The sequence below is a fragment of the Formica exsecta genome, unplaced genomic scaffold (assembly GCF_003651465.1).
Source record: "Formica exsecta isolate Colony F162 unplaced genomic scaffold, ASM365146v1 scaffold421, whole genome shotgun sequence".
Classification (NCBI taxonomy): domain Eukaryota; kingdom Metazoa; phylum Arthropoda; class Insecta; order Hymenoptera; family Formicidae; genus Formica; species Formica exsecta.
The window spans coordinates 186,475-210,089 of NW_021851451.1; the positions used below are offsets into that span (position 1 = coordinate 186,475).

The 23,615-nt window shown below is 36.5% G+C and overlaps 1 protein-coding gene across 5 annotated transcripts in view; it reads left to right on the forward strand.

Moving 5' to 3' along the window:
- Nucleotides 1–22,475, forward strand: part of LOC115240255 (tensin-1) — a 128,627-nt gene extending 106,152 nt beyond the window's left edge. For 2 of the 5 annotated variants that reach the window (XM_029815306.1, XM_029815305.1), the window contains exons 9-20: nucleotides 6,800–7,083; nucleotides 7,222–7,817; nucleotides 14,246–14,459; nucleotides 14,902–15,093; nucleotides 16,305–16,898; nucleotides 17,205–17,551; nucleotides 18,050–18,139; nucleotides 19,058–19,166; nucleotides 19,484–19,667; nucleotides 19,893–20,258; nucleotides 20,548–20,830; nucleotides 21,023–22,475. In XM_029815306.1, the coding sequence (XP_029671166.1) occupies nucleotides 6,800–7,083; nucleotides 7,222–7,817; nucleotides 14,246–14,459; nucleotides 14,902–15,093; nucleotides 16,305–16,898; nucleotides 17,205–17,551; nucleotides 18,050–18,139; nucleotides 19,058–19,166; nucleotides 19,484–19,667; nucleotides 19,893–20,258; nucleotides 20,548–20,830; nucleotides 21,023–21,182 (3,419 nt within the window). In that variant the 3' untranslated portion in view covers nucleotides 21,183–22,475. The remainder of the gene's footprint in view (nucleotides 1–6,799; nucleotides 7,084–7,221; nucleotides 7,818–14,245; nucleotides 14,460–14,901; nucleotides 15,094–16,304; nucleotides 16,899–17,204; nucleotides 17,552–18,049; nucleotides 18,140–19,057; nucleotides 19,167–19,483; nucleotides 19,668–19,892; nucleotides 20,259–20,547; nucleotides 20,831–21,022) is intronic. The other 3 variants (XM_029815308.1, XM_029815307.1, XM_029815309.1) reach the window with 3 other exon arrangements.
- The last annotated feature ends 1,140 nt before the right edge of the window (nucleotides 22,476–23,615 follow it).

A 23,615-nucleotide genomic window follows, 5' to 3' on the forward strand; every position in this document is an offset into this window, starting at 1 on the left:
TTCCCTACGGCTACCACGCCTCCATCTTTCGCATTTTTGTCATCGGATGCGGGGAACGAGCATCCCCGACTGGATCTCGATGCCCACTTCCCATCGGCGTCTCATGAATCTCTATAAGGCCGTCAAACGAGTAATTCGTCCATATGTCTCTCTTTCTCTTTCTTTCGGTACGCATCGAGTACCACTTACTTCTCTCGCCGCTTCGCTCTTTGTCATCCACCTGGAGATAATGACGGCCCACTATGCTGATGAATAGAAACCCTTCCAAAAGAAGGATGTTAAATTTTAATACCTTTCGCGCATGACCGATCTATCCTTCGCCAAAATGGAAGGGGGAGGAAGAATGTAATGGTTATGCGATGCTGAGTGAAAAAAATTTTGAGACACAAAGACAGTGCGTATTGTACGCATTGAAAAATCTACGTGGGCGGCTGCTTTGTTATGCAGATCAGTCGCTTGGTTAATTATGATGGTGTGTCGTTTTATTTGAAAAAAAGATGTAATTAAAGAGTTGAAACGTTTAAAAATACATAAAAAGATAGATTTTTAAGAAATTATTTAAATATCAAATTTTTTTAATTACATCATTAACGACTACAATCTCTGAATGATCTACAAATTCTTGTGTATTTTCATGTAACGGATAACAATTTAAATGCATTACTGGAACCACTACCAGTCTTCCGTTATCAAGACTTCCCACTGCTAGTACCTAGTTCCCCGTGCTATTGCCGTCATCTTCTATAGACTTCCTCCTAGAATTTTTATTACAAGTCCAAGGGCGTAAGTCGCCAGGGAAGTTTCCATTTACATTCGCATCTGAATATGCAGCGGAAACCCGCCGGGTGTCGTAAACCTGTCGAGTGCACTGAAGCGTCCTTAAATTTCCCATACTCGCCACCATATCCGTACACGCGCGTATCGCGTCGCGCGTTCCGTCCCTAAATTCCACGGTTAAATCATAGCAGCGTAGCGGTAAATAAGTTAACAACCACGATCAACTAAAAATTTGCTCTCAAAAGAGCGAGAAAGAGAGAGAGAGAGAAGGGGAGAAAGAGAGGGAGAACATTCGAGCCGGCTAAAGCGATGACGTTCCTGCGCGAGAATCTAATTACCATATCCAGCCAGATCGTTGCGCGAATGTGCAATTCATTCGCGGTGTTCAGGACGAGAAATTGAAATAGTTGGTGGTTACATACATCGTTGTCGTCGTTATCGTTTTGATCGTAATGGTCACGCGAGCCGCGTGACGCCGATGCACTTTGCCGAAGTGCATCAAGCTTAATAATTCATAATCGTCGCAAAATGATTTTTTTAGCAATTTAATTATATAGATATCACAATAAAAAATTAATATAAAATTAATGTAATTAACATTAATATTACTCAAGCAAATACTATATGGTATACAGTATGTATTCCATAAATATCACCTTTTTTTGCATTAAAATTTTTTATACGGGATAGTTTAAATTACGTTTACTGAGATTAAAGCGGCAGTTGACATTCGCGATTGATGATTCACCGAAGATAATCGACATTATTTCCGCGAAGATATTCTCTTAAGATTTTTCATGAGACGCTCCCCTATCGTAGAGATAAAGTTTATCAGTTTATCCACTCGCGGACGATTTTACAACACGCATTGCGACATCGATATCCCGCTGATAACGTCTTTGGTCAGATCTAAAATCGCGAGGCTAGTATTGGCGATAGTATTAATTGATCGGTATCGTGGCCTCCTCTCGTATTTGCGTAGCTCGTAGTCGGTCGCTTTGACGTTTATATTAGGACGCCGGAAAATTTATGTCGTCCTCTTGGAAGATTGTTTGTTCCGGAACACGGCGAAACTCGTTAAACTTGTAAATCGGGGCAACGTTAAATGACAGTGATATTTTATGGTACTTTTAATAAACGCTCTATCGGACTCGAATTAAATTTCTTTTCTATCCTACTTGGAAAGAGACTGCACTTTCTACAAACTTCTTTGATAATTTTTTTTTTTTTTTTTATTTTTAATATTTATATTAATTATTTTTTTAATTTGTTGTGGTTGAAAATTCTCTTTTATAGAAATATCCATTAAATTTATACTCGATGTGTTACAAGCGAGAATTACATATCTATATCTTGTTTCGTACATATATCAAGTATAGCTTCAAACTTTTCACGCTGCTACGGGAATGCTGCTTCAAGAATTTTTCTCATTCAATGATGAAATCCAAATTAACAAATTGCCGATACATCTTTCGCCGAGGCGCACAGCTCATCCGAGACACCTCGATCGCCCGTTATGCGATCGCTCGCGGATGATGAATGACGGCGATAAATCGCGCGCGAGCCGATTTTATTCTCGGTGCCGCATCGCGCATTCTCGCGCCGCAAAAAGCACGACGCGCGTCGGAGAAACTGCAATGAGGGTCGGATGGTAAAAGCTAGTCGACGGTATCATTTGACGCGATAAATCCCCGGACGATTCGCGTTGGAGCGTGCGGCCGACGGCGACGCCGCTATCCGCCGCGTGATCAGCTGACGGCCGCGTATCAGCTGCAGTTGCAGCTGCGTCCCGAGCGCGCGCCTTCCTTTCTGGACCGCGTCGCAACGTCCGCAGAAATTTATACGCACGCCGCTCTTGGGCTCGTGATAAACACGAAAATCATTCGTATTTTTGAAATACGAGGCGCCGGTGCCGCCGCTTGCAATTTCCAGAACCCAACGTTTTTCCGCGACGCGCAAGAAAGTTCCGGATTTAATTAATTTATCTTCGTAAGGACAGTTAAAAATAACCGCGATTTATCGACCATCGTGCGACTTTTACATCCAAAGTATTGACATTTTTCTCGCGTTACTATTATTGGAACGCTCGCGCGCCGCCTCGGCGGCAATTTAATCACGCTTATGTCGGCCATGTCGCATGTCTGGATTAAATGAGATGCTTCCGATAATTTAATAGGGTTGACCGGTAATGGCCACTTTTATCCAAACGATGCGTCAATCTCGAACTAACACACACGCGCACGGGCGTTCGGTAAATGCTCAGAAGCACGCAATTTAACGATGCAATCTATTGCGACTTTCCTTCGGCCGTTGTTTTTATGCGACGCAGGCGCCGATGAGAACTTGCTTCATTAAATCAACCAAAAATCATCGGTTGTGTGTATCTTCCAGCAGAATCCGTTCTTCGAAAAAAGTTCAAGGTGGTCACGAAGTAGGTGGTATTCGAAGTAGTATTTTATTGCGTCCGCATTGAGACATGATGCAATTTGAAATTTAACAAAAGTTGCGAATGCCATTATAGTTATACATATTTTAGGAAATAAAAGTGCGAAGGAAATTAAATTTAGAGCCTCTTTAGCAAATCCACTTTTTATTCCATGATTTCCAAGAGATCCTGTTTAGTCGTATATTCGCGAATGAACATTAAAAGCGTTTTATCTGTCTAAGGTGGTAAGATTAGTCGTAATTGACAGAATGCCCGAGCCGGTTTGAGTATAATAAACGAGTGAGTCGCTCAAATAAAAATGATTTACACCGGGCGCGATGTGCCGACGAGATAGCGGCGACGTGGATTGAATTCAGATGAGGCTCCCCGCAAACGGCCCTAGATTATACCCGGTGTCCTTCGCGAAATATCTCTCGTGGTGATCTTAAATTAGCCCGATCTCGATCACACCATTATCGCAGCAAACTTGTTCCTAAATATGATAATAGCGTTTTGTGATTTGTTACGGTCTATATTTACGTTATTTCTTTGGACATCGCTGATAAAATCAAAATATATTTATAATTCTATAAAAGAAATAGAGAGAGAGAATTATAAAAATACATCAGCAAAATATACTAGTTATTAAATCCGCAAGAAACTTTAATTAATTGAAATTAATTAATTCAATCTTTAATTATCTCAAGGTTACATGAATGAACAATTTCGTAACGCAATCTCCGTGACGTTGACGTACATATTAATTTACTTAAGACAAAAAAATATCAATTTAAGTTTGCACAGACATGTTGGTTATAAAGATATATCTTGTAAAATGTCAGATGCACTGTACAAATAATATGACACGTGTTTTGCAAATGTCAGCCAGCGGGGCGAAAGAACGGACATTCCGGCAGGCGAATTATGTTAAGAGCGACCTCAATCGAGAGTATGTAGCGCACTACTTAGACATATATATAAATATAGTTACACCCCGGGAATTCCAATTAAATCCGATAATCCAGCATAATTGCGTTAGCACAAAGTGCCGCGGCCGCCGCTGTCATCGGAAAGAGAGAGAGACGTAGAGTATGAGGAGCCTAAGGCGCCAAATGCATTGGCCACACTTACCGGATCAAAGAGATCGAGATAATTCGAGAGAGGAAGAGAGAAAGAGAGAAGAAAAAAAGACGTTGATACTGGACAAAAAATAAATCGCCGCGAAATTTTACCGTGTACGCACGCGGAGCTACCGGATACGCATTTCGAAGGAGGGATCCGTTACGGACCCTTCGCACCAAGGACCATCCTTCGCCCCAAATCTACGACCGTCCTCACGATATTTTCTTCATATTTTCCTTCTCTTTGCTCTTCTCGACATAATGTAACGATTGTCAATGAAATAATGGGGTATGCAAATTTAGACGCGAAAAAAAGTACACCGAATAGTGCCATAAGAAACATTAACTGTTGATTAAACCGCATCGAATGTACAGATCTTTTGTGGAAACATGCTATTCTCGTTTGCACAATGAACTGATGTTTTCGTCGTATTATTAATCTTTCACTTGTTTAAAACGAATATTTGCGTGTACTTTTCGAAGACAGGTTTTCGCTTTATTACATACATGAATTATACATGCGAGATTTATAAGCGCGAAGGTAATCATTACTGCATGAGATGCACTTTAGTTTGTCGTCTTGTTATCATCATTATCTCTCGCACATAAATGTGAATTGTCGATATTTGGAAGTAATTGGATACTTAACACCTGGAAAACTTTATAACCGCACATCTAAACTTTCATTTCTCCATCGTACTGCGCGGGTAAATTCGGATGAAGTTTTATCGTTCGCAGAAAGTTGAACCCTGGTTCCGGCGTGTTCTCGATTTTGTTAATTTATATCTACAGCTGGGTTCGCGTCTTTTTATTCTCAACATTGTTACCCAAGTTCGCCAGTGAGTTAAATAAACTTCTTACTATCGCTCGCTCGCTTTCTTGTTACTTTTCTTTTTATTCGGAATAGATTCAGCTCCCAGAAGCTTTCACATCATTAATGGCTACCTAGTGGGATTTTATCAACATGTTGCAAAACTATTAACTATTAGTATATATACAGAATACTTTTAGACTTCATCTATTATCATTTTTAATCATTAAACTAACGTTAAAAAGCTTTTTATAAAATAACTTCTGATTTTACGTTTTGTAACGACTGAGACAATTATTATTAACATATATCCAATTTATTTTTTATAACTATTTAAATTTTCTTTTGATGCTATAAGATTTTAAAATTTTTCAAGATATAATTGAAAAGCTGGTTTGTGTAATTTTTAGCTATCACCGAGACACGAAATATCATTCATTCATATATCCTTTTTCTTTTGCTCAGAAGTGTTGCATCAATTTACGATTAATCCGTGTTATGTCATGGTTGAGTAATTTGCGCGCCTTAGATGACGTAATCCTTGCGGTAGTTTAGCCCCCATGTCACGCGGTCACCGGGAAAAAAGACTCCTTTGAAATTACGCCCTAAAGAAAGTGGCCAAGATGCTGGAGGGGATCAAGTAATTACGGCTGAACGTGGAGTCCCACAAATCCTTGTTGCAAACTTAGCAACTGCGACAGTACAATGAATTTCCGGAACAATGCTTCGAATAAACGTTGCGTCGACCTATAGTCGTTTAAATTACGAAATCGACTTTGTTAAAAAACTTATTATAGAACCGTTCGCTCCCAACACAGATTTTACAAAAAAGATATAGTACAAAAGCATTTATATTAATGCAAAAATGATGTCTTGTTTTGACATATAAATGTTGATGCATTTTTCATTAAGATATAAATTTTAAAAAATGTTCGTAAATGAGATTTAAAATTTTTCAAAGTTAGATCGAATTATATTATTGTACCATCATTTTCGTATAATATAAATGACTAATTATAAGTTATAAACACTAATTATGGATACTTCTAATATCTTAGAAACTGAGTAATTGGCTCTAAATGGTATGATGCGTGGGTTAAAAGAAAAATATATATGAAATGGACGATTCTTAACTCGTTGCGATTCGTATTCTAGAACAGCGCGTCAACAATTTATAGCCGACGGTTGTTCCTTTAATAAGCTCCTCGATTTCCCGGGGCTCGCGGAATTATAGTTTACGCGGGCGCCCGCAGATATTCCTACACAAGAAGAATCTGAGAGAATTTATTTGCGACCTAACTTGTTCTTTTCGCGAGAGCTGTTGCATTGCCATTCAAATCTAATAAAATATTTCATTTATATAATTTTCATTTGTGTACTTAACATTAATTGGTCACAAACAATTTGAAGAAAACTAGTTTGAAAAAATGATTTTAAAGTTATGCCCCATATATACTCTGTCTATTAATGTACTTTTCAAAAAATTGGAACTGATAATGGCAATAAAATTATATGCAAAATGTATAAAATATATTCATTAAAACTTGTGCCAAAATATATATTTCTTTTTTAATTGTTTAATTAGTTTAATTTTAACTTTTTAATTGTGTTGCTTAAGTTGTCATTATTTTACTGTATTTAAACACGTATCTTTTTTTTTTCTAGAAGGTCGTGAGACCCCGCTGTCACCGCCGCCCCCCTCGAGTTCTTCGGTTCAGACTTCACCTCGTGGCTTGGGTTACACGTGTGGTCCCATAGATGGATCGTTGTACGCTGTGGTACATCAGGGTGGTGCAGGAGGCGCCCGCGGCTCACCATTGACGGTTTCCATGGACAGTGGCATAAGTAGTGCACCACCGCAAAAACCCAGTCCACCAGAACCCGAGCCGGATAATCAAGCTCACGGAGATCTCGACAAGCTTCTTCATGATATGATGCTCACCGTCGAGGTATAATTTAATCAATTATGATAATTATGTATGCATAATGTTGATAATTATTATTGCATACTCATTGGTATGTAGAAAAGTTGAGAAAAATAAAGATTGAAAAAAATACGCCATTCAGATTATGAAATTTCCTCGCAGTCTATGCCAGATCCACCGACAGATGACTACAACCGTGATCGAAGCGAGAAAATGTACATTCAAGAAACGCGCAGCTATAGCAGTCACGGTAGCAGCCATCCAACGTCTACTTATTCCACTTTAAAGGACTCCTACAGAAGCTACGGCAAGGAATCCAGTCCGCCCTACAATTCCAGTAGCAGCTATAGCACTTTGAAGAACAGTATCGAGCATCGGAAGGACGATTTTGAGTATCGCGTATCTCCGGACCGCAAGATAACCGAGTCATCCAACGACTCTTATAGGAAGCACGCGGATTCTTTCTCGCCGCCTGGCAATATCGACTTCATCGACGAGGATATCCCGTATCACGCTAGACAGACCAGTCAGCCATTCTCGTACGGTGCCACCACCGACATGATCAAGCATCAGAAACTGTCATCGCCTTCGTTAGTGAGGAAAGCGTCTGTGCGCGGCGTGGCGCCCGTCGTGGATTTCGAGGACATTCTTGGCGAGAATTCCAGGAGACCCGTCAGCCCTCTAAGTCCTAATACTCCGGATCCGCCGCCGGAATTCGCGAATGGACCCGTGAAAAGTGGAACCGATCACATCGATGGGTAAGTGATCTTTTGTCTTAAAAAGTATGTACTGTATTTATAAATCTATTTGCGGTATATGCAAAAATTATTTTTTCCTATATTTAAGATTTTATCAAGCATTCTAAAAATAATAACGAAAGCACGAGAATATTCTCGCTTCATTAATTATGTTAAAATTATGTCGCGTTTATGCAACTCTATCCTCTCTGCGAAACATCATTAACTATTCGCTTTTATCTTTCTCCCTTTCTCTCAGCGTTTCTAAGAGAAATTTACGCTCTTTGTATCTTGCGACACACGATACCTACTCATTCTGTCCTGTCAACGACCGAAAACGGTTTCCTCCCGGCAAATAAATCGCGATGTTGCAAAAGAGAAAGAGATTAGACTAGGTTTCCGTGAACGTCGGCAGGGGAAATCGCGATGAGTGGGCCGTACTTCTGGCAAGGCTTCCAGACGATCGTCGGCCAGTATAGTGTCGCAATGTATTGTCCAAATGTGGCACCGCAAAAGAAGCGCTTGAGAGAAAGACAGAAGGGGGGAGGGGGAGAAAAGGAAAGAGAGAGGTAGCAAAAAAATTCGTTGATCATGGACAATTCATAAATTGTCGACGCGACTAACAATAAGACACGGTACTTTTGCCGCAAATGGTAAATGCGGTCGCCGTGAGTCATTCTCGTTAGTAACGTGAATAAAGGAGGAAATCTTACATCTTTGATGGTCGATAGCATCTCACGAATGACGTGAGATCTCAAGACGCGAGTTGCTAAGTGCAGTCAATGAGACTGTGCAAAGTGCTAATTTAACGTTAATTGATTGCAGGAACTGAGCGCGATTAAACAGAACTTGTGTGATATGAATTTATTGCTTATTAACTTTTCTTATTATTTAGATCTGTTACAATTCTTGCAGTAAATTGAAAGTTTTATAAATAAAAAATTTGTACTCTAAACTCGCGCGCGCGTATTTTAATAAGTAAAAACAAATCACATATTTGAAAGTTATACAAAAATTAATTTATACATGCACAAATTAGTTGATGTTATTTTAAAAATTGTTACTTAAAAATTGTTACTTTTACAATGAGAAAAATGTTTTGTTAAGCCTGCATTAATTTTTTTTACATATATGATGATATTAAGTAGATTTAACGTTAAACGGGCATGCATAGCGATGTTTCGAAAAAGGATCGCGTTTGTTATTGCATTTCGTAAACTTGAATGCATCCTATAAATGTGCAGTTACTATATAACGCCATTCACCTCAAAGTCATCAATTTTTTGCCGAGACTTTCGCGGTCCAGTCCCGCCCTGCATTTTACGAATGAGATGCCGCGCCCGAATGGAGGAGAAAGCACGCATGATCGCATTAAACGAGTCTGTTAACTCTGTTTGGTTCGACGTGACTATAAAGTGATATATCGATTCACGCCGTCACTCTTTCATTGCGGTATTATAAAAACACGCCGAATTGAGAAAATTGGTGTCATTGCATTGAACAATTCTTTCTTTCAAGACACGAACAATTTTGCAATTTTTACACATATGCAGAAAAACGTTTTTATTTTTTAATTTATAGAGTTAAGGACCTCTTATCGAAAATAGCATTTTTCTAAAGAGATATTTATATATAATTACTACTTCTATAAATTTCTTACTATCCTATAAATCTGTATTTTTAATAAAATATTATTATAAATTTTATTTTTATGCTGAATATTATTCAGTTTGCGAAAATTTCCACTTTAAAATTCTCAACCTCTGCTCATTTTTTTAACCAGTCACCCAAAGAGAGCTTTATAAAACGTGGAATTACGGAGGATAGATGGTAGCTCGTTAGGTACGACGAACCAAATATCCACGCTGTACAATTTGTGGCATCGTATTCATACATGAAACGCCGTGAAAATAAACTCACGATTTCCCTCCACCAGCGGAACGATTTTGCGCTAGGCGCGAATAACCGCGAGATTTTATGCGGTTATTTACGAAGAGATACTTCTCGACTCAGACAGGAAACAGACGACGTTTATGGTCGAGGAGATCGACGGACGTTCGGCAGGTCCACTTTCTCGCGGGCAAACGTGACATTCTAGCCGTGAGAACATCGGAGATCTTTATTTTATTCGTTACCTCTCTCACTAAAATAAAACGGGATGTTGTAATGTCGTGTTACTTAATGAACACATTTTAGAGATTTTTAGGATTGCAATATTGCGACGATTATATCGTCGAGGAAAAATACGATGGAGCTTAAGAGATGAAGGAATCACCTATCTTTCTTTCTCTTTTTCTTCCTCTTTTACGAGACGCTGGTCGCTCTCTGACATAATTATAAATATAGAACGGCCAAAAGAGACACGTTAAATCGACTTTGTAGAATTATAAATATAACTCACTCTGTCTCCATCTTATTTATCTTCATTTACTCTATATATGTTAAAATGATCTATGTATATTCATTAATGAAAAATATCAAATGTTTCCTGTTCAGAATAAAATAATTCTTTGTCTCAAAATATGTTATAATCGATATATAAAATAATATATATATAATTGGTACATTATTTTTCAATATCTATTATAAAATCTCAAAATTAAATCATTGAAAGAAATAATTATCTATTTCAATTCACACACTGTTATATTAGTAATACAACCTTATTTTAATTGTTATCACAAAATTTTTGTTTTTTCTGCAACTTTGCTATCTGTTTCTTCCCATAAAGTACGTTATATTGTGGTATCTTTTTTATTTTTCGGTAATTTTTCTCGCATGATCGCATTAAACGAGTCTGTTAACTCTGTTTGGTTCGACGTGACTATAAAGTGATATATCGATTCACGCCGTCACTCTTTCATTGCGGTATTATAAAAACACGCCGAATTGAGAAAATTGGTGTCATTGCATTGAACAATTCTTTCTTTCAAGACACGAACAATTTTGCAATTTTTACACATATGCAGAAAAACGTTTTTATTTTTTAATTTATAGAGTTAAGGACCTCTTATCGAAAATAGCATTTTTCTAAAGAGATATTTATATATAATTACTACTTCTATAAATTTCTTACTATCCTATAAATCTGTATTTTTAATAAAATATTATTATAAATTTTATTTTTATGCTGAATATTATTCAGTTTGCGAAAATTTCCACTTTAAAATTCTCAACCTCTGCTCATTTTTTTAACCAGTCACCCAAAGAGAGCTTTATAAAACGTGGAATTACGGAGGATAGATGGTAGCTCGTTAGGTACGACGAACCAAATATCCACGCTGTACAATTTGTGGCATCGTATTCATACATGAAACGCCGTGAAAATAAACTCACGATTTCCCTCCACCAGCGGAACGATTTTGCGCTAGGCGCGAATAACCGCGAGATTTTATGCGGTTATTTACGAAGAGATACTTCTCGACTCAGACAGGAAACAGACGACGTTTATGGTCGAGGAGATCGACGGACGTTCGGCAGGTCCACTTTCTCGCGGGCAAACGTGACATTCTAGCCGTGAGAACATCGGAGATCTTTATTTTATTCGTTACCTCTCTCACTAAAATAAAACGGGATGTTGTAATGTCGTGTTACTTAATGAACACATTTTAGAGATTTTTAGGATTGCAATATTGCGACGATTATATCGTCGAGGAAAAATACGATGGAGCTTAAGAGATGAAGGAATCACCTATCTTTCTTTCTCTTTTTCTTCCTCTTTTACGAGACGCTGGTCGCTCTCTGACATAATTATAAATATAGAACGGCCAAAAGAGACACGTTAAATCGACTTTGTAGAATTATAAATATAACTCACTCTGTCTCCATCTTATTTATCTTCATTTACTCTATATATGTTAAAATGATCTATGTATATTCATTAATGAAAAATATCAAATGTTTCCTGTTCAGAATAAAATAATTCTTTGTCTCAAAATATGTTATAATCGATATATAAAATAATATATATATAATTGGTACATTATTTTTCAATATCTATTATAAAATCTCAAAATTAAATCATTGAAAGAAATAATTATCTATTTCAATTCACACACTGTTATATTAGTAATACAACCTTATTTTAATTGTTATCACAAAATTTTTGTTTTTTCTGCAACTTTGCTATCTGTTTCTTCCCATAAAGTACGTTATATTGTGGTATCTTTTTTATTTTTCGGTAATTTTTCTTTCCTCAAAACTGCGAAGACACTAGAGGAACGACATTCGGAAACGGAAGTTGTTGGAAAGCGAGGTAAAAGCACGAAAGTCGCTCGTAGAGCCTCATATAATTTCTACGCAAGCTCGAGGTTGCGTCGTTTTTCCTCGATGGACGAGACTTTCTTATACAATGGGCTAAACTTTTCTATTGCACGGAAGATCTTTCCATTCAATGTTTTTTACCATACTTTTACATATTCATATACTTTTAAAATGCAGCTTCGCAAATTATTGTGTCAGATAAACAAGATGATGCTGCGCAAAAGTTGTAAATGATGACAATTGGTAGGACAATGTAGAAAGTTTAATTTATTATATCAATTTTATACATTGATTTGCTGTCATTGCGTAACATATAAAGGAAGATACATCTCTCATAAATTTAATAATTAATATATAAAAATATATATAAAAATTATGAATTATTAAACTTATACGAGATATATCTGCTTTTATATGTCACGTAATGACAGCAAACAGAAATATGAAACTGACGTAACAGAAATAAAGTTATGAAATAAAAGTTATTAACAATTACATATATTATATAAACATAGAATTACAGAATAAGCTCTAATGTAATTTATTATTGAATAGCCAACAAATACGTTTCATACAAATCCATGATCTTTATTTTTAATTTATTTTTACATAAACGAACATTATTTTAATTTAAAATCCATGGGAGGTGAATTGAAATATTGCACATTGCGTTGTTACGCAGATGAGATTTGGATTTGCATATATACGTAATTGCATTTTGTGCCACGTTTAGTTTGCGTGCGAGCCATGTGTTTCTATTATAATTTCTGCTGATACTAGCATTGGGATATATACACTATAAATAACCACTTTGTTATCAATAATTTAGAATTTAGAACTTAAATTATGCATATGAAATAGCGATAATAATAAAAAAGATAAGACTTCGATAGTTTCTCATCTTTTAAAATCTAAAGATGGTAAATTATACACATGTATATCTAACAGAAAAAATATGAAATAATTTTTGAGCAAGATACAGTAAATTTTTGCCGCAATTGAACGATCGAAGTAAATCAACAAAGATAGAATGGAGTGTTTGCTATTCATGAATAATAGAAAAGAGGCAGAATTCCATATCTCTTTGTTTTAATAATACGACGTATCGTGTTTGGACTTTCCAAGAAACACAAATCAATATTTCAATCGATACATTTAAAATAAACATGGATAATCGCAAGAGATTCAACGAATCGGTCAAGGTTGATATAAGCTCGAGGTTCCAATCTCTTTCGTATTTGATGCTTTTAAATTTAACGCATCCTTGCATCTTTAAACATACATACAATTTATCGCGAATTTTTTTTTTTTTTTTTTTTAGAAAAGTTAATTTATTATTTATCGACTTAAAAACTCTTTCTTTTTTCTTATCTATCTACCTATCTATCTATTTCTTTCTCTTTTTTCTCTTCTCTTTTTATAAAACATTAAAATTTTTTTTCTATATTAGATATGAATATATAATGTTGTTATGTATCACACATTCACGTTGCGTACATATATTTTGTGCTGCAGTAAATATCTTTCATGTAAAAATAATATAGAATTTTATAATATAGCCAACGGCAAACTCGACGATCTAAAGCGACGCGTTTTTAAACTAACGCTTTTCTCAAGCGACAATTTCACTTGCGAAGCGCAGTTTACAACCCTCCCGAGAGTTGTGCGCGTTTGGGCGGGATATAAATTTTATTAAAAAAAAAAAAGAAATCCTCCGTGACTTACGCTGATTGGCTACCGAGGCCGTCGTTTATTATCTCGGAGAACGGCTGGATGTAACGCGCTCTCCGGAGCCTCACGGGCCAGTGGCCCGAAGCGACCTCATCGATCAGAGTGTAATTATCGGCGTCTATCGCGGTAGGAGGTCCAGAATCTGGCGTAGCAAAATTCCGCGAGTCTATTTGCGAAGAGCCGACGCGTTCTAATGAGCTTTTGTTATCGGAGTCGCGGTCTCGTGTTCCCTACAAAGTGCCCGCAACATCTCGTATTTTCATGTACACACCGTGTAACGCGATAGGACCCTATTGCGAGGCACGAAAGCGAGAAACGTCGCCACGAGATCTCCGGCGCTACTTGGGACGTGCTATTATTTTCATGTTTCTTTTTTTGCCTTTGTGCACGGCATGCTTGATAGAAAGACATCAAAAAGCTCGCGATTAAATAGTTCCATCCCTTTCATCGTTTAGATTATCGTGGCTAAGGCAACAACAGTTGAAACTAGCCGCTAGGAGAGATGAAAGGAATCCTGGCCGACTTTGGCGACAAGAGACCGGAAATCGTGTCATCGGCGAACTTAGGAGCTTGCAAAGGGGAATATTGAGACACGATGGTTACGCGAGCGACTCGGCGGTTCTCGACGACGATGATGATACGTGGATAGCGAGTTCCACTTCTGGACAGGTAAGAAATTCTCAGGATATGAGGTTTGAAATATCAATTGAAGCAAATCATTAATCTGATGATCAATTAATCGTGACCCTTTTTTTCACATGAAATTTGTTATAGCAAAAAAACTAATAGCACAAGAAGCTTATGGAATTATATTAAATATGTAATATATATTCTATATATATTCATATATATAGAGAGAATTTTTTTAATAAGATCATTATTAGTTCTAGAATGCAAAGAATAATGTAGCATGAAAATTGAAATACGTACTTAATAAATAACGTACTTATGTAATTTTCAAAAATTTGGCTACAAAAAAATATATAGATTTTTATGACTTTTTTGCAACTTATTAATACAACAAAAAGCGATTTAACAATTACTAACACATAACAGACAAATCGCGCATTCTAGGACTAATTTAATTGACATTCGCACATTTATCGATTAGCCGTCCTCGAAAGCTGTTCCGTACACCTCCGCACCAGCTAGTCCTCTACTTCCGCAGAGATCGAGCAGCCGGAAATATAACGGTAATGCCGGAAACGGTGTTCTCGGCAGACCGCGAGCGGAGAGTATGAACGAACGACCGTTCGTCTCCGTAAAGCGCGCCTATGAATATCGCAAGTACAGCGACAGTCAGGTGAGTACACGTATGCAAATTTTGGGTATATATTCGACGCACTCTCTGCTCGTTAGATCGCTGGAATCGTACGTGCCATCGTTTTGATTAATAGCGTCTTGTACATTACAATTGTAATTATGATTTAGTATTTTATAATGCTTAATTACGTTCTCTCTATGAAAAACATACAAGCGATATAAAAACATTTACAACTACAAAAATAAAACTTTTGAAAAGTTTGAATAATAAATAATATATATTAGATAATAGGTTTGATTTTATCAATAATTTGTGTTCAATTTGCATTTATATTTTATATTTCTTGATATTAAAAAAATTTGCAATTATTATAGAATATTATTACAGAACTGAAAGTGAAATTGTGCAGTAACCGAGAATAATATTGAACGAAATGAACAGTTATTTCGCATGGAGTTTTCAAAACGGTGGTACGATCGATTCCGCTTTATGGCAATAAGAGAGCGGCAGCACAAAAGCTACAATTTAGACTCCATAGATAACAAGGAAACTCCCACAAACAACGCTATATCTTATAACAATACCATATGGTTAGCCTCCCCTAAATAGCAAGAAACGATCTTTCTAAAACGTAGACCATAAGACGATTACCTATCCGAGATAGAAATTTCCTTTAAATTTTTTTTATGCTATACTTCCGATATGCACTTATCGAAAAAGAATTGCATAATAAATTCTCTAAATATTCGTTTTACATTTGTAATTTGAATATTTAATTAATATATAATTTTATTATAAGTTTCACTACTATTCAATAACAAATATTTAACGCAATATTAATTATGTTAATGTTACTTATCGGTTATTAAGAAGTTCTGCTTCGGTGATTAATATATGGTATTTCTCACATTTAAAAAATAGTAACATTATACATCATATACATGTACAATTTTTGAAGTCTTAATTAAAGTTTGCGAAACGCACAGAGCTGCGTAGTATTATCAAAAAGAGGTCATTCTCTTCATCGTTCTCGCGCTACGCGAACAATTTCTAGCTGACACGGCAGCTGCGTTACGACTCCATCGCGTTAACTCGCGCGCCCATTAATTAGCCCGCGCAATTAATTAACAACGATTCGAGCTTAAAACTTCACTAGCGTGGGTAATCGTGGGTACTCGGAGCATAGCACCGAAAAGATTAAATGCTCTTAGTTCGCCGGCATGTAGCATAGCGCTTGGCTTGCATTCCAGAGCCCTCCGACATCCCCTCGCTCAGCCTTAGCGACCGCGCCACCCTTAGGGTTAGCGAGCCAGCAATCGAGCTCCAACAACGCGGAGAGATCGCAACAGCATCAGCAACAACCTCCGCCGCCGCCGCGACCGGAATCGCGCAGCGATAGTTTCGCAAGAGCGGATGCCTTGTTGCGCGAGCATCGTCACCACCAGCTGCAATCCGGCATCAACAATAGCCACGATCATATCGAGCGAAAGCAAACGATCGCGACTCAGGAATACGCGACATCAAGTCGAAGCGCGCGTCCTGAATCGCGGAATCGCGTTGCTTATCAGAGTGTCGGGAGTTACAGTTCGGCCAGCAGCGGCGACCAGGTGGACGGCGGATTACTGACGATGGTCGATCAACCTGATCCTCTCGTGAGCCTCATTCAATCACTAGCCGAAATCTCACCGATTCGCACGACTCCGAGCACGCCTAAAATCGAAAACGAACATCCTGCTGACAGCCACATAATCTCAACCGCTACTACAATGCCTACCAATGTACCTAGCAATGTCACTAATTGCTCCCCTAATCAGTCGCCAAAAGCATGGCAGAATTGCATTCAGGTTTGTCTCACCCTTACATGCAAATCCCGCGCGTCCTTGCCCAGGAATCGTATGTTTTACGTAATGCTTGTTTCATGTAACAAGCATTTGTCTTAATTTTTTTATGCATTTTGCTAGTGATTAGTCGCTATCAAAAATTCAACATCAATCCGGTATTTCAAGCTTATCCAGCACGCCTCGCTTGGCTGGTAGCGCATAGATTGACGTAGGAAACGGCGATGTGTATTTTGTTCGCGACTAATCGATATCTCATCACGTTATTACGCCCCGCGTGTAATTACAATAATCGCCTTGAAATCCACGCAGCCACACAATGACTCGACGTCATCGTGGACCGAGAGAAGCGTCAGTCCTGGAAGCGCGGTCATCAGCGGCGCCTCGCGACCGCAGACGCCGGCATTTCCGGTCCATCCGCGAACGCCATACGTCAATAACGCATCACCAACAGTGACATTCGCCAGTGATCGCACTTACATGACGTCCAACAACAGTTACAATGTTAGCAATAATAACAATAATGTTAGCAACGAGGCTGGCGGTAATAATAACAATAACGTCGAAAGCTACGGCGCCGAACGAACGATATATATCGAAGAACGAAGAGAAGCCTTGAAGGAGACGGGGCTTCCACCCAAGAGTCCGACAACACAGCGGTAGGTTCTACTTCCTATTTGATATTTATTTATATTTTCAATAAATAATTACACAAAATTGGGAATTAAAAATTTTTAGGATTTTCTTGCGATGCCGACAAATTTTATAGCTATTAGCTATAAATAAAATTAAAACATATTTATATTGCGATACTACTATCTAGGAGAGAGTTTTAACAATTTTAATTTTATTTAAGTAACTAAATTTTAATTAGGTAACAAAAAATTTTAATTAGATAAAATAAAAACATTTTCTGTTTTATGACAGAAATTTTAACGAGAGATATTGGAATTTAGAATATTTTTAACTCCTGAATTTTGACGGGTTTATCAATTGGAATACTGCACACCCGTGCCACTTAGTATTTTACAAAAATATTTCTCTAATAACCCATATATATGACGTACTATAACACAACAACAAAAAATTTCTTTGAACACGATAGAGGATTGCAAAGCAACGGTAATGATGATGCAGAATAATATTCGTGATTCTAGACGCTTGAGTTTTCCGGCAAGCGGGCCGCTTAAACAAATGCATAACAAACGATGGCCGCTCACTAATCAATCGGCGTCGTTCGACTATAGGTAATATACATCACGAAGAATCGCGCGAACAAGCGATCTCTGTAATTGAACATGCAATTAACGACGTTAGAGTTAATCACAGCGACGGAAAGCGTCGCGCCCAATTATGCACCATGAATGTTTTGTGTCATGTTACTAACCGCGCGTGTGTTGATATCCTCGGAATGCGATTGCATCATATCGTGAATAATAAATCATTTTTATTTACGCGATAATAGATCGATGTATGGAAAACATCTTTTCTAAATGAAATTTTTCTTTTTTTCTGCGTTTCTCTCATAATCCTAATAACATTAATTTTATCGTTTTTCTATCTGCATTTTTGGTGTTTATTAATATTTACTACAAATTTCAAAGATTTATTGTAGATTATAAAAGGATCGTAACACATTATAATTTATCGCAATAAATTGTTTTAATTATCTTATTTTATGTATTTTATGCAGTTGTAATAAAAAAATTTAACTCGATTATATCGTGAATATAAATCGTGTTCACGTATGCTAGCCATATGTGTGTGTTGCACTTTTGAACTAACAAGAACTCGCGTTTCCTTACATCGTGTGTCATAGAAATCTCTCATAGAATAAGTACATGTATCGAAGAAATAAATTATATTGTTAAAGAACCAAGACAACTTTTCCACTATCCTCACGAAAAATTCAGAGAAAAATATCTTTTCTGTCAATCATTCTTCTTGCTTTTTCGCTAGAAGCGTTCGTTTCATTTAACATTAGACACTCCTTTCGCGTTTTCCGGACTCTTTTCCACGATAGTGTGTACCATCTATTTCCAATGTTTTCCTCACGATGTATAGCACTATGCACGAGTCAGCCAATACACGTCTGCCTGCACGGAAATGTCGATACATTTTTGCGGAATATTTTTTAATGTTACGCTCAATTGCTTATTTTACAGCAAGGACCGACCTGTTTCTCCGCTAAGCGAATCGGCGATGTCGCAGCCGCAGGCTGTTTCGCGCAGTCCTGGAACACCGACCCATGTAGAATTCGCCCAAAGCCCCAAAGTAAGCATTCCTATATTATGTTATATAAAACTATGTGGTATCGTTGTTTCAATTGTATTAAGATGATAGAAGAAAAGAAAGAGAGAGAGAGAAAATAGCAATTATATATACTGAAATCTTATTTAAACTTTTTAATTAGACAACGATATGATTTTCTTTTACTACTAATTTTGTTCAAAAATAATTTAATTATTGTGATATGATGATTGAAAGAAAATACTAGAAATATTTATTAATTACGTTAGATATTTTATGATATATCGCGTGAGAAAATTATATTAAAAATATTTGAATAGAATTATTTTTGGACTTTGCAGAGTGCTACGTCATATACTTCGATCAATAGTGGTGGTCAATCTTCACCGCAGGTTCAATATTATGGTTCAAGACGCTCCAGCATTCATTCGAACACCGAACCCCAGGAGGTGGCCGATGCTAATGTGAAATTTGTACGCGATACCAGCAGAATCTGGTACAAACCCAATATATCGCGGGAGCAAGGTAGTTTTCAAACCTCTCTTTTTGTCTTTTATAATCAAACAATTCTTTTTTTTTTTATTATAAATGAAGAATAATTATTCTAGGCATATTTAAGATCTAGATCAAATATAACAATAGCAATGAAAAATTCAAATTTTATTTATAAACTCCTCTATCTAATTTCTTATGCAGTTGTCTAAAAAAATTGCGATTGTTGCGAGAGATAAACATGACAAAATTTTTTAGCAATTTCGATGCTGAAAGACGCGACACCCGGCACATTTGTGGTACGAGACAGCAACTCATTCCCAGGTGCCTTCGGGCTAGCATTAAAAGTGGCAACGCCACCCCCTGGAGCTCCCAGCAGCCCGCGAGATCCTTCGAGCGAGCTCGTCAGACATTTCCTGATCGAGCCAACATCACGTGGCGTTAGACTAAAGGGATGCGCAAACGAACCGGTCTTTAGCTCGCTCTCAGCATTGGTTTACCAGCATAGTCTAATGGCCATGGCGCTACCTTGTCAACTGTTGCTACCTGAACCGGAAGCAGCCGCTAGAGCTTTAGATTCACCTGGTACTAATAGTACTCAGCAGCTTCTTGCTCAAGGAGCAGGTAATTAATTCACTAATAATATTTCTACGTTAAAATAGACGCGATAAAAAGGAAACAACGTAAATTTTCTTACAGTCGGGTAAAGACTTAAAATCTTTAATTTATTTGATCTCGTGCATTTAAAGCAGATTAAATTAAAGACAAAATAGAGGAACTTTAAATTTTATTTAATTACTAGAGATTGATTTTGAGCTTAGAACAATCTTTCATTTACAAATCCTTTTCGATTTATTAAGATTAAAAAGAAAAGAAAAAAGTTTTATAAATATTTTAAATATTATTGTTGCAGCTTGTAATGTTCTGTACCTCTTTACAATTGATACGGAATCTTTGACTGGACCGCAGGCCATTAAAAAAGCTATCACCAACCTGTTTGAGCAGAAGCCGCTACCGATTGCCACGATTGTTCATTTTAAAGTTTCCACGCAAGGCATTACTTTGACTGACAATGCGAGAAAGATATTTTTCCGTAGACATTATCCAACAAATAACATAAGTTATTGCGGACTAGACACCGAGGAACGCACGTGGGAGTTTGCCAGCGAAGATACGGGAAGATCACTTAGCGCCCAGTATGTTTTTGGATATCAATTTTTTTAAAAAACGATGCAAAATAACAAATTTTTGATATTTTTAAATATATAATATTTTAGAATTTTTAATTCTAATCGTGGTAGATTTCTTTTTTAAATATTTGGTAAAGAATTTGTTGCAATTCAATTTCTGCCTTTAATTTAATTTATTTGCTTATCATTTTTCTCTAGTCGCTGCTTCGGCTTTGTGGCGAGAAAGCCTGCTCACAAATCGGACAATCAGTGCCATGTATTTGCCGAACTGGAACCAGAGCAACCGGCCACGGCTATTGTAAATTTCGTGAATAAGGTCATGATGGGAAGCTCCATCGTCAAGGCCAATATCGTCTAAGAATCGCTACTCGCTCGCCACAATCGCCAAGGTCAACAAAGGCACAAACATTACTGCGAGTTTATTAACGATTCCACCTTGAAGGTTTCGCATCGACTACATATCTCTAGCGAAAATAAAAATGCAAAATCGAATTGAGAGTAAAACGACCATAAGGTCGAGAATGAATAATCGATGTAATCGATTGATAAAATCATTATGCGACTGACACGCAAAGGATACACGCAAATCTTTTAAAAGAATCCACCGGAAATGGCACTGCACGAATTAATTATTATCCTTAACTGACTAATAAATCTTCGTGCATTTCGTAACGTTAAATGAGTAGAGCATCCCTGTTACAAACAACAAGGACGATACAAATATCGATAAAACGCCGGGGAAAAGTCGAGGATCCCTCTCTTCAAAAGAAAACGAGAAGAACGAGAGGCTATGCGTGAATCGATTCCATCCTCGCGTCAATATGCAGTCAAGATAAGAAAGTTATTGTTATGATTATCGTTATTGTTGCGATTTAACGTAGCGAATAGTAGAGTCCTATATAATAGGTGGTCTAAAGAGAGTAAGGTGGTCAAATGACAGTGTTGATATTTATGGGTATATGTTCAATTTTTATAAATTATTAAAATCTTGACCATTCTCTGTAATGTTTTTTAAAATATATAAGAAATATTATAATTACAATATTTAGCTTATATTACTTATTATTTAGTAATTATCAAACTACTGTGTGCAAATTTTAAATTATATTTTTGCAAAATATATTTATCCATATATACCTCTCTCAATATTTAAAAAAAAAATTCTTTTTTCTTTTTTGCGAAATTGCTGAGTTCGTGATTTCGCCACCTTCTCCCGCCTAAAATACGATCGATTAGCCATCAACACGCGAATTTATCGATAGCTCGTAGTCATAGTTGAAGAGAATCAACCGTGCCCTTCGCGCGATCTACGAAGGGTATCGAGCATTCGAAACGAGCGTATCTCGCGAGACATTGAATGCGCCTTCGGTTTCAAAAACTATTTACGCACTGTGCACATACACTTACGCATCGTTACGCATACTACATACACATAACACTATCACACGAAAGATAATGAAATGCTCGCGCATTTACTATGCAAGATGGATTCCAAGCAATATTATCTATATGATTTAGTATTTAAAAAACTTTCCAATTCTCTTCGCCTGTGTTCGAAAAGATCCGTCATGACAGAATTAATTTATTTTAGATTAATAAACAAGTTTTATATATATAAGAAGGAGAACAAAATTTTAAGTTCTTCTTGATTTAAAAAAAAGAACCTACAAGTGAAATTTAAATGGCGAATAGATTGTTAAGTAATGCGCGAACATATTAAATTTCTATATTATCACGTTATACTGGAGACTCTCGAGTAATTATATATATATATATACAGAATACCCACTCTTAAAAAAGACTTGTTAAATCAATAATCGCAAGTATTGTTGCCTCTTTTCCCCGATTGATACACTGATTGATTATCTCGACATTACGCATTATTTTATATCAACAAAAGCCTATCATAACTGAGCCACGTATTTGATAGTTTGAATATTAAGTATGTGTGTATAATTTTGATTTAATCGATTTTGAAAAAACGCGTAACTAAAGTTAATATGTAAGTGATCTTATAAATATGTATGTGTACCTGTGTGTGTGAAAAAAAATTAATTAACGCTGTTAATGATTAAAACTCCTGGATTCGAAAGAACACGATTAAAAGTATAGGAAAATATAATAATTATAATAGAATAGATCTCCGCGTTTTGGAAATACTAATTTTTTGCATGTCATATAAAGACACATTCAAATAATATAGGATAAGTAGATTTTTTTCGCTTTTCTGACTTTTTAATTAGAGTCCTGTGTAGCACGCTACAAAATTAAAAAAAAAACTTAATTTTTACGCTCTAATCAATATACAAGAGATATCACAATTTTTCATATAATATTTTAAACCTGACAGTATACTTATTACCGGACGATCATATGAACGTGAAAGAATTAATTAATGCTGCTAATAATTAAAACTCTATAAAAAATAGAAGATTACAAGAGTATTATAGTAAAATAGACTTCTATTTCTCAGAATTCGATTTTTCGTATGTCGTATCACGTATCAAGATATTTCTAATTCCTGAGGGGAGTACGAAAATATTTGGAGCCCATTTTTCTCTCTATTCTCTCGATTACTGTTTCTTTTGCTTTTATTTTATTTCAAAATATTAATATAATAAATATATTAAATATATAATATATTATATAATATATTATATAAAATAATATATTATATAATTACGGTATCTCTCTTAGTCTGACTCTTCCCCTTCAACCTGTCCGGCATGGGTGACCCTACCGGTAACTATTAGCATTTTCGAGTGAAGCAGGTTTGATCGCTTTGAAAGCG